We start from the raw sequence: 12,526 nt of genomic DNA on the forward strand, positions 1-12,526 counted from the left end.
TGTTTTTTTTTTCGTTGTTACCAGAAATCGAAATAGGTACATTTGTCTAAACTTCAAGGTACTAGTAATACTAGTACTTGCCTACTTTGTGGCAATCCTCCCTCAGAAATCTCGGTATTGTATTTTGTTCTACATTTTTGATGTTAACTAGCAATCACTTTACCAAGGCAGTATATTTAGAAAAAAGTAAGTAAAAATATATTTACTCTGTCTGTTATGTAGCAGCTATAACATAAGCTCAGGGCTTATATTACGAATACCGTAAATCACAGATGGTGATTTCTACACACAATTACGTAGCTCTACAGTGGATCAAAGGATACAGCGGCTATGACGCAACTGATGAATTAGCCAAAAAAAATGGCCAAAAGGAACAATACATAAAAGCACAAAAACTTCTCATAATAACATTTGAAACCTTTAGGGATTGTAGGCAGGTACGACAAGCCCTCTTAACGAGCTACGCTTGTCTATCCCAAAAATACACAATAGGCAAAAACCTCGTGCTCTAGTCATTAGGTATTATGGACAGCTCCCCCTTCGTTCAAATTATGCCTCCAGTGCAACAGAAAATAACCGTCAATAAGTAGCTTGATGTGCTGCCGCCTGTACTTTGCTGATCTGATATCTGGTCAATACTCAGTTGGTCACGTTTTACTGATAATCCTTCACTGTTTATACAGCTCAACCGCCATAAACACTTAATCTTGTCTTTCATAGTTCAGCTTATTTAGAATTTCATAATTAAAATATTTAATTTAATTATGAAACATAACAAAGAACACAGACACTTCAATCAAATTTAGTTTTCTGAGAACAATAGCTCATAATCATATATCTTTTTCACAATCACAAATAGTATATAAACTTTATCAGAATCCGAGAAAAATGGTACATGTAATGTTTGTTTTCAATGTTATCATAACTTTTTATACATTTTACTATTTGCTGTTATTGATAAGAATAAAGCCTGCTTACTTTTTATGCAATATAATAATCATAATAGTGTGCTACGGTTGGATAAAGGCCTCTCTCCCTGGCATTTCTAACTCTCTCTATTCGCAGCAATCTGGCCAGTCACTAACGCGTCTAAATCATCCCGCCATCTCCGCCTCGGATTTTCGTGCCGCCGACGGCCATCTTGTGGCACAAACTAAGCGGCAATAAATGCCTACCTCTGAGTACATCTCTTTAATTAAAAAGGTGAATATGTATTTGATAAAAGAGGTGAGTATGTATGTGGGTATGTTTTGAAGGCACATGCCACAACCAGAGGTTAAATCTGTTGGAGCCAGGAAAGTCCTCAGTTCTTCAATTCTGTCAGTGGCTCTGCACTATAATTAGTGGTGATCACAATAGATCAGTCAATGGTCGCAGTGATGAGGGGATGCATAGGCCCTGAATGAAGCCACCCTAACAATAATATTAATAATGTGGGTATGTCTCTTATAAACTGATCAATTTATACTTAATGTGTACTGGTAATGTAATACTATGCATTTAACAATTCAAAAGTATAAAGTTATAGTTTCCAAAATGTTAGTTTTTCTTTGTGAATGCTTGTATAATGATGGAATACTTAGTTGAGGTTAATTTGTTACAATTAATTAGTATTTAACGGTGTGGTCATTGTTGAAGAACCATAAAGGAAGTAAATAAATTGTTACAATTAGAGCAGTCAATGACTTACAAAATCATTTACAAATTGCATCATCATGTCAGTATTGAAAGAGTAAAATATAGCAGGTTAACACCATTCATATTTTAGAAAATATGTTACATATTAAGTAATTTTCTTTCACGGTATCATATAATGAGACAAACAAGTAGCAGACCTGCTGATAAACAACATGCCTATATAACAGTTACAGTGACACTTAGAGCCTCAAATCGCAAAGATCTAAGAGGAACTGCCTATGCTCCCATTAACTTGAAACACAAAGTTGACAAGTCCCAATGCCTAAAGTAGGGATGAACAAAAAAAAAGAACAAGTTGTAGGCCGGTGGAAAGTGACACGCCTATTCATAATAGTTGCAGTGCTACTCAGAGCTTTAAATCATAAAAATCTGAGGGCCACTGTGCCTGTCACCCTAAGATATAAGTTGACAAGTCCCATGTGCCTGTAAATTCACCCTAGCCCTTAAAAAATTGGAAAGCAGTAATGTTCATATTTGCAGTGGTAGAAACAAGAATAGTGGCAGTTCTCTGGTCAAAGTCAAAGTCAAAGATTATTTATTCCATAGGTAAAATAAATTTACACTTGAAAACGTCACATTTAAGCTACTGCTCGTTCACTACGCTGACCTCCCTGAGAAGAACGAGCAAGAAACTCTAGGGATTGCTCTTTTCAAATAAACTTAAATGCTATGGAATACACTTTGAATCAAATGTGTGTGGGTTCTGGAGCCATGTCGTCTTTCCATACATCTTTATCTAACACGTAGTCTTCAATTTTGTAATATGATTTTTCGATCAAAATATTTTTAATGTAGTTTTTAAACTTAGGAAATGATAAACTTAATATATGCTCCGGAATCTTATTGTAAAAACGTATACAGTTCCCCATAAAAGAGTTGTTTACCTTGGTTAAACGAAATCGTGGTACCATGAGTTTGGACTTGGCTCTAAGGTTAATATTATGGATATCTTCTTTCTTATTGAAATTATGTATATTTTTACGGGCATATAAAATATTTGAGTAAATGTACTGCGATGCCACAGTCATGATACCAGTCTCCTTAAACTTTTCTCTGAGAGATACCCGAGAGCCTAGACGGTACACAGAACGAATCGCTCGTTTTTGCAATACAAATATGGTTTGAATATCTGCCGCTTTACCCCACATGAGAATCCCGTAGGACATTATACTATGGAAGTAACTAAAGTAAACTAGTCTAGCAGTACTAACATCGGTAAGCTCACGTATTCTGCGGACTGCGTATGCAGCGGAGCTTAATCTGCTGGCCAGGGACGATATATGTGGAAACCACTGAAGTTTACTATCTAAGGTCACTCCCAAGAAGACTGCTTTATTAACAAGGTCTAACTTTTCTCCGTTTATTTCTATGCTTGGACTAGTCGATTTTACGTTAGGTAATTCAAATTTAACACATTTTGTCTTCTTGGCATTAAGCAATAAATTATTAGCATTAAACCAATAAACTACCTTAGAGAGGGCATCATTAATACGGTCATGGTTAATGTCATGTCTGTCTGTTTTAAAAATCAAGGATGTGTCATCAGCAAACAACACTATTTCGCAATGGTCCTTAACAAAGAATGGCAGATCATTAGTATAAATCAGAAATAAGAAAGGTCCAAGTATTGAGCCCTGCGGAACACCCATTTTTACTGGAGAACCCAAAGAAGTTACTCCATTTATGTCTACTTTCTGAATTCTACCGTTGAGATATGACGAGACAAGTTTCGACGCCTTGCCATTTACACCGTAATGTTCCAGCTTCCTAATAAGAGTATTATGATCAACGCAATCAAATGCCTTTGAGAGGTCACAGAAAACACCAATAGCGTTCTGGGACCTTTCCCAAGCATCAAAGATGTGTTTTAGTAACGCTACCCCCGCATCGCTAGTCGATCTACCACTAGTAAACCCGTATTGTTCACTATGAAAAATATGATTCCTACCGAAAAAGGACAGTAATTGAGTTAGCATAACCTTTTCGAATATTTTACTTAAAGCTGGTAAAATTGAAATGGGCCTATAGTTGCTAGGATCAACTTTCCTACCGCTTTTGAATAAGGGAATAACCTTGCTGTATTTCATTAAATCGGGAAAAACACCTTCGTCAACGCACCTATTGAAAGCTACAGCTAACTGTGGGGAAATGAGATTAATAACTGAGTCTATAACTTTAGTTGATATGCCCCAGAGATCTTCCGTTTTTTTAACATGTATTGACTTAAAAGCTTTTATGATGTCTTGTGGATTAACATGACGAAAATTAAATAAACTGCCACAAACGTTAACATTTTCCTTTAGGAGATCAATAGCAAGTGAAGGGGAGGAATTTAATGATTTTGTAGTGTTCACAGCAATTTCCGAAAAGAACGATTCAAAAGCTTGGGCTACTTTATCTTTAGATTTTATAAGTTTGCTGTCAAATTCTAAAACTATATCTCTATCGTGTAGTTTAACCCTGCCTGACTCTTTATTTATTATGCTCCAAGTAGTTTTAGATTTATTTATCGATTGTCTAATTTTGTCGCTGTGAAACTTAACCTTAGCAGCTACACAAACTTTTTTAAATATTTTCGAATAAATTCTAACATATTCTATAAAATTGGAATTATTATTATAAATTTTCATAGCATATAGCTCATACAAACGAGACCTACTCTTATGAATACCTACTGTTGCCCAGTCGTTGAATTTAGTCTCTCTATGGAAAGTTAATGTTTTCGATTTAAATATATTGTCAAATTCATTTTTAATTAAACCAAATATCGTGTTATATAAAGTATTTGGATCCTCCGGTATATGGGATAGGGAATTTACACTATTGTCGATATTATTTTGAAATCTAATTATTCGTTCTGTGGTAATCGGTCTGCAGAGAAATTGGTCTACCTTCTTGCTCATTTTACAATTAAAAGAAGCCAATTGGCCACTATGGTCGGATCTTAAGCAATTAATTATTGATTTAGACACTGCGTCTGTGTTACAAAAGATGTTATCAATACAAGTAGAAGAGGAGGCAGTAATGCGAGTTGGTTCTAAAAAAAGATTAATCAAGTTAAAACTTTGAAATAAATTAATGAGTCTTACAGAAGTAGAACAGTTTTTCAACAGGTTTACATTGAAATCTCCACATATTACTACGTTTTTTTTGGTTGGAAAAATCCGCTTTAAACTGTCTTCCATAATTAATTCAAACTCGTTAAAATTAGCAGAGGGGGGCCTGTATACACATAAGACGACAAACTGATCCAATTCCACACATGAAATCTCAATAGTTCGTTCAGTAGAAAGATTTGTGATATCCTTACGCTCTTTAAATTTTAAGTTACGCTTAATAATAATCATGGATCCGCCTCTACTTAAGCTCTTTCTTATGAACGAACTGACTATTACATAATTTTCTATATTGTTAATGGCTTCGTAATCTTTCAGCCAGTAAACTGTAACACAAAACACGTCAACGGAAATATCGTGCAAAAAAAGACTTATTTCTAATGTTTTGCCAGAAAAGCCTTGAATATTTTGATGTACTACATGGAAACGATTAGACTTTTCTGTTGTCGTGTTTTTCAGTTTAACTGGACAAACTATTTCACAGCCCTATTGCTATTAAATTGCTTGCCCTCATTTTAGTGTAAGCGGATGTAATTGTTCATATGTGCATCTAAGTCTTCTCATCCTCTGAGTCCAATGTTAAGATGTCTCCCAGGACAATGTACAAAAGCACCACACACTATAAAGAACTTTAATATACAGCAGGAATAGCATTTGAATGCTGACAAGGGTGAAAAATAACAAGTTCATTCATAAAACAGAATAGAGACTATAAATTCTGCCATGAAACAGATGAGGCACTCTGTACCTACTAAGCCAATGTCACCCTTTAATGCCATATGAAACTCCCTCTTTGGCAAACATATGGCCCAACCAGATGTAAACAATTGAAATTAAGAAAATCTTAAGTTTTTTAAATACTGAAATCATATAATTGTAATCATACACAATAGACCAATTGCTGAATGCAGTGATGTACCTTAAGTCTTGAGCCCTAATAATAATAATAAGTTATTATTAGGGTTCAATAAATAATAAAATTCAATATTATTATTTATTCATTTGTATGAGTGATGCATCAAAATTGTGTGAAATGTGTATTATTAAAATGAGCTAAAAACACATAGGGAAACATTCATAATCTTTTTCATTGCAGCCTGTATAAAAACATATGTAGGTAGATATTCAATATCTTATGTTTTATTTACACAATGCTCATATCATAACATGTGGTCATAGAAGAACAGGACAGAAATTACAAACATAAAGAATACATATAACAAAAAAAAATCTATTCCTTGTAATGCTGCAAATATTTAATAAAATTTACTAGCCCATTCTAGAATTGGACAACCACTATGTTATGTTAGAGCCAATGCAAACAATGTTGCATAATATTTATTTTACTAAACACCTCAATCACCTACAAACCATCATTACAAACACATTAGAAAATATTATTTGACTCTGTCTCAGTTCACAATTATAGTGATACATAGAACTAACTACCTACCTACATAAAAAATTACTTTACAACACCAAAGCCTAATTAGGCTTAGATGAAATAAAAGCAGTATTTGACGGTTTTATTGTGGGTTTTATTATCGTCAAATACTGCTACATTTAATATTACTGATAATTAGAATCGTGTAAGTATTCCACGATGTTTATTAGGGCAGAACAATAAAATGAAATCATTTCTAAATACTTACGTATTTCGCTAGATGTATCACGAACAGACATCCCAGTAAGGCAGGTAAAAACCGCTGCGAAGACCTTCGTTCCACAGCCATTATGACGCACTAACTTCACAATACTAGTCTGATAAGCACCTATTTTATCATATCATAATTACACACACCATAAAACGTTTATGTGGAATTTGTCATCCAAATTTTGCAAAAATTATTTACGGCCTACTCTCCTCCTCCATTCACAGAAATTGAATGACTGTTATTGAAAGGCGCACCAAAATGGCTGTTTTTTATATTGTTGCCATGAGAGAAAAATAATAACTAATAACAGAGTTAAATTATAAGTTTGAAAATAAGTTCAACTCTAGTGAGAAAGTTATTTTGTACACAAATTGCTAAGGAACACAGGAGTGAAATAAACTTTTAAAAATACGTATAATGTTCTCTCTTTCATTCATATTGTATGAGATAATAGCTAGAAATTTAATTTTATTTGACATCCGCGAGTAAAATCTGATTTTCGGGGTTGTTGGTTGTTGTTAATCTGTATTTCCACAGAATTTATCTTAAATTCGTCAGCCGTATGTGTCAGATATAACAATAAAGACGGTAATTAAATAATGGAGCACAGAAAAATACCTATCGTCAAAAAAAGAAACTGAGTTCGAAGAAAAAGAATCCTCAACTGATATCCTGTAAGGTTACTCCGGAATTTAACTACCGGGACTCACAAAGGCTGTGGCAGACTCTTGCAAACGAGTGCAACGCTATACCTGGTTCTAAAAAGACTTGGCGGCAGTGGCGAAAGGTTTATGTTTTTTTATTGATATATCTTAATTTACCTTTGTGTAGTTTTCTGGATCTGACTAGAATGGAACTGGTTTTTCCACAAGAAAAACACGGCTGCCTGGAAATAAGCAGACTCCAATGAAATGGAAGCCATAAGTGAACCGACTCCCCACCTGATTCAAAAGTTTTCACACAAAAAAAAATTAAAAACAATTCACAAACTAAGTACAAACACAGTTCAAAGCATTCAAATAACAGTGTTTTCAACTGTGATCTCTTAGCAGTACATGAAAGAAGAAAAGTAGAATTAAAAGAAGAGTACGTTTGAAATAAACTAATATTAACATAATCCGAGCATTTTTATTATTTGCAGAAGACATTTACAGTGTCAATTATATCCATAGATCTACCAACCATAGTGTATATATATATATAACATTCGTCCATCCCTACAATTTACAACATCTCCTCGATAAGCCGCCGAGGTCGCCTGATGGTGCGCTCATGGCGCTTTGATGCTTGCTGTAGGGACGCCGTGGTAGGTGGCGAATGCGTAGTAGCAGCGCATGGCCGCATTGGGGTGGTAGCTGAGTTCTGCGTTCCTGACGAACTTGCAAGGGGTTCCACCTCACTGGTGTTTATATGATGCGGGTCGTGTGTGGCCTGAGAGCCATCAGTAGAAACTGGACTGATATGGTCGGCTAAGCGGGAACGCACTTGATCAGCATGATATCTCCTTTCTACCCCATTGGCTGTGTCTACGGTGTACGAGTATCTATGCGTACGTCTGGATATGGTAGCAGGTTCCCATCGTGACCCATCCCGGGCTCGGACAAACACGCTGTCCCCCGATCTAAAACATGGTGTTAAATTTTCTGAATTTATATTAGCCTGTATCTGCCTATGCTGCAGGGCCTTTTTAGAGTTAGGGCGTGCGTTATCCAAAATACAATGCAGCTGACGTCCGAACATAAGTTGTCCTGGGCTCTTACCGGTGGTGGAATGAGGTGTTATGCGGTAGGAAAAAAGGAAATTTTCTAGTCGTCTTTTCAAGGTGAGATGGTCACTGGCACTTGATGATAGCCTGGATTTGAAAGTGCGAACCAGACGTTCAGCCAAACCGTTAGTCCGGGGATGGTACGGGGATGATTTTATGTGTAGAATACCCTTGTCTCTACAATAGTCTTGAAATTCCTGAGAAGTAAACTGTGGTCCATTGTCAGAAACCAAGAATTGAGGGAAGCCGAAGGTGGTGAAAATGGAATCTAACTCTTCACACAGTTTAGAAGTGGTTATCTGGTTCATGGGTTTAATTTCGACCCATTTCGAAAGCGCATCTGCTAAGACAAACCAATATTTTCCCTCGAACGGGCCTGCAAAATCAATGTGTAGCCTTTCCCACGGGTTGTCAGGAACGGACCACGAGTATATAGGCAATTCAGCGTTGTTCGGCCGATTCTCTTGGCATTTGCGACAACGTTTAATGTACTCCTCAATGTCATCGTCAATGGACGGCCACCATACGTAAAAACGTGCTAGCGCTCTCATTGCGGATATGCCTGGGTGTCCTGTATGCAGATATTCCAAGGTGGCCTTTCTCAGGGTGTTCGGTATTACTATTCGACCTTGCCACATTAATATCTTATTTTCAATGGACAACTCAGTGCGCTTCCGAGCATAGGGCTTTAAGTCATCTGAATAAAAATTTTCACGCCAGCCGGTCTTAATGTACTCTGATACCTGTTTAAGCAAAGGGTCCTTCCTTGTCGCGCCTCGTACACTGTCCTCTGTTAACGCAATATCCGAAACTCTTTCATGCTGCAACTGAGCTACCACTCTGTGTACTGTCAATTCTGCATTAGACGGTTTATCTTCTGGATTGGGCATCCTAGAAAGAAAATCAGCCATAAAATTTAGATGCCCTTTTGTAAAAACTATATCGTAGTCATACCCTCCAATGATTAAAGCCCAACGCACTAGACGGTTATTGACAATTTTCGGCAAGTTACGTTGTGGCCCCAAAACGTGAATCAATGGCTTATGATCAGTGCTAAGTATGAATTTGGTACCACGTAAATATTGATCAAACTTTTGGATTCCAAAAAATATTGCTAAAGCTTCTCGGTCAATAACTGAATATTTAGTTTCCGCTGGTCTTAGTTTCCTTGAAGCAAAAACGATAGGTTGAATTTTGTCTGCCGATTTATGATATAGGACGGCACCCACACCTTTTTCCGAGGCATCGCAGGCTAAATACAATGGGCGCTTTTCGTCAAAAGCAACAAGCGGTTTCGATTTACTAATAAGATCTTTTGCGTTCTTAAAACTCGTATTTTCTTTGACGGTCCATTGCCACTTCCGGCGACCACCAGTCAATGCATGCAGATCTGCGCAGACACTATGTAGGTGAGGAATAAATTTCTCGTAAAAATTTATAAGACCTAAGAACGACCGCAGTTCTTGGGCGTTAGTGGGCGGTGTCGCTTTCATTATTGCATCAATTTTCGATTTCGTCGGCCTAATTCCGTCTTTAGTAATTGTGTGCCCAAGGTATTCAATCTCTGTCTGGAAAAATGAACATTTCTTTAAATTGACTTTTAAGCCCGCCTTATCTAGTTTGCTAAACACGGTCGATAGTGTTTGGAGGTGTTCAATGTCATTTTTCCCTGTTAAGGCAATGTCGTCAAAATACACTGCGACATTTGGTACACCGTCCAAAAGTTCATCCAAGTAATGTTGGAAAATTGAAGGAGCTGTTGAGATTCCAAATGGCATCCTATTGTATTGATAATATCCTTTGTGCGTAGAGATTGTCAGGTACTGTTTCGACTCTGGAGCTATTTCAAATTGCAAGTACGCATCCCTTAAATCTATTTTCGAAAATTTGGCTCCATTTGCCAGATTTTGTCGTAGCTGGTCAAAGAGTGGGACTGGGTGAGAATGAGTGACAATAACAGGATTAATAGTGCTACGAAAATCACCGCAAATTCGGATTTGGCCATTTGTTTTTACGACATTCACTGTGGGTGTAGCCCATTCTAATGGCGTGACATTTGGATCAACTTTAGTCACGATTCCTTCGTCAACTAAACGTTGAAGTTCAATTTCTATGTTCTTACGCATGGAAAACTTAACTGGTCGAGCAGGGACATGTTTAGGTACTGCCCCAGGTTTTATATGAATGTTGACTTCATAATTTTTAACTTTTCCTAGTTTATTATCAAAAAGGGATGAAAAGGTTGAAAGTACCTGTTTAAGCGTAGTGGTGTGTTGAATGGGTTTAACCGAATAGACTGGCTCTGGGAATGTCATTTTATACATCTCGCTCCACTGGAGGCCAAAAAGCATTGGATTGGCGTCTTCCATAACCACAACAGGTAATATTTTCCGCTCTCCCATGATTTCAACGGTTACGTCGGTGAGACCTTTTGGTTTGAGCTTAAGGTTCCCATAAGCTCGTAGCTTCGGTGCCTTGGTTAGAGAGGGTTCTCCGATCCGCTTCCAGAAATTTGTGCTAATAATGGAGTACACGGATCCTGGGTCCCAATCGAATGTGCAACTGACACCGTTGACGGTTACATCAATTCTCTTGCTGTCCTTGTTTCTCTTGCGTTCAACCTTGAAGACATCATCACTTTCATCCGAACTCGTGTCAAAAGACTGTGATGAACTTCCATCATTGTGTGCATTGTACTTAATTTTATGCAGTTTGTTACTATAATTGGTTGGTTGTTTCTTTTCTGTCGCGGTGCTCGCTAAATATGCCCTACCAGACTTTATACAGCAACTTTCAAAATGACCTTGTATGTGGCATTCATCGCATGTATGGTCTTTTGCCTTGCAAACGTTTAGCCTATGTCTCTCTTGTGCACCACATCGACGGCACTGGTTTGGACTTAGTTTGCGTAGAAACGTACATTGTTTATAGTGACGTCCTGTACTTGTTCTTGCTTTTACTTTATTAGCGGTAGCGGGCATGCTACTATCAGCATCACCTTCTGCTAACTCTCTGGACTGAGCTACTGCAAAGAATTGATCGAAAGTAACCTCTACAAGTTTTCCGTCGTAAGTCTCTTGAAGGTCTGGCCATTTCTGTTTTAGGTCCACTTCTAGTTGAGGGTGATTTAAGCCGGTAGCAAATCGATCGCGCAATTGACGTTGAAACATTGTGTCCTTGTAGCCACAATCGCTGGCGAGTTTCTTTAGCCTGTTAGCATACTGTTCCATAGTCTCGTTGTGGTCTCGTACGCAACTCCAAAATTCAGTTAGTGCTTTATACCTCGTAACTTTAGTTCGATGTAAATCGAGTAGTTTAGACTTAATGTCATTGTAGGAACTGTTTCCAAAGTTAGGAACGAGTGCTATTTTTAGGTCGTGAAATATCTCAGGAGACATACATGAAAATAATAATTCTTTCCTTGTGTCATTATCACTTACGGCCCATATGTCACATTTGGCTTCGAAAAAATCTAAAAATTTTTCTACCGATACAGTCGCAGGGTTAAAAGTGTCGCATTTGAAACTTTTAATAATTGTGTACTTGTTGCTGCTTGCCGAGCTGGTAGGTTCCGTGCCAGGTGTTGCTGGCGTGGGGAGCTCCACTGCTGGTCGTTGCTGCAACACAAGTTGTTGCAAAATGTCCGAAATCTGTTGTTGCTGATTTTTTTGTAATTGTAGAAATTCTTGGAATTGTTCCTTATTCATTTTGTTTGGTTACTCCTCGTCGCCAATGAAATAAACTAATATTAACATAATCCAAGCATTTTTATTATTTTGCAGAAGACATTTACAGTGTCAATTATATCCATAGATCTACCAACCATAGTGTATATATATATATAACACTAAGGGCTGCTCGCTTTCTACTATCTTCCGCATGTGCCAACAGAATAGCATGAGCCATGACTTATATTCACAAATTACAAAGAATATTACTCAAAGAAGCAAAATAACAAATCAAAGAATAAAACTAAACAAAAAACCAAACAAATGTTAGGCGTCGTTATTTAAGCGCGCCTTAGTAAGACTGGCTTATCTATTTTACTTGGTCGGTTTATAGTGTTAATCACTAAGAAACCTTTAAAACACTAGTCGTTAGCAGTTGCTATCGGTCTCAAAATAAATTAATATTATTCACTCGGTGATGATCACTTTCATAAGCACTTGTGCTTACGGAATACGAAATAACGGTTATCGATACAAAATCAACTGTCAAAACGAGTTAAAGTGATGATCACTGAAGTTGACGTTTCGCAGTTGCTAACCATAGATAGAAATTACGAATATGCA

The 12,526-nt window shown here is 37.1% G+C and overlaps 2 protein-coding genes across 2 annotated transcripts; one reads left to right on the forward strand and one right to left on the reverse strand.

Annotated features, from left to right (window-relative positions):
• The first annotated feature begins 6,727 nt into the window (after positions 1–6,727).
• LOC113230070 lies at positions 6,728–7,565 on the forward strand. The gene is made up of 3 exons (XM_026463807.1): positions 6,728–6,733; positions 7,080–7,376; positions 7,464–7,565. Exons 1-3 carry the CDS (start codon positions 6,728–6,730, stop codon positions 7,563–7,565), a joined length of 405 nt encoding a protein of 134 aa, XP_026319592.1.
• Positions 7,566–7,618: 53 nt separating this feature from the next.
• On the reverse strand, positions 7,619–11,975 carry LOC113230063. The gene is made up of 2 exons (XM_026463796.1): positions 10,487–11,975; positions 7,619–8,090 (listed from the first exon to the last, which is right to left on the reverse strand). The coding sequence occupies exons 1-2, from the start codon at positions 11,939–11,941 to the stop codon at positions 8,013–8,015; spliced, it is 1,533 nt and encodes a 510-aa protein (XP_026319581.1). The 5' UTR covers positions 11,942–11,975; the 3' UTR covers positions 7,619–8,012.
• Between the last annotated feature and the right edge of the window lie 551 nt (positions 11,976–12,526).

This window comes from Hyposmocoma kahamanoa, unplaced genomic scaffold (genome assembly GCF_003589595.1).
Source record: "Hyposmocoma kahamanoa isolate Upper Pololo Valley unplaced genomic scaffold, ASM358959v1 100375, whole genome shotgun sequence".
In the NCBI taxonomy this organism is placed as follows: domain Eukaryota; kingdom Metazoa; phylum Arthropoda; class Insecta; order Lepidoptera; family Cosmopterigidae; genus Hyposmocoma; species Hyposmocoma kahamanoa.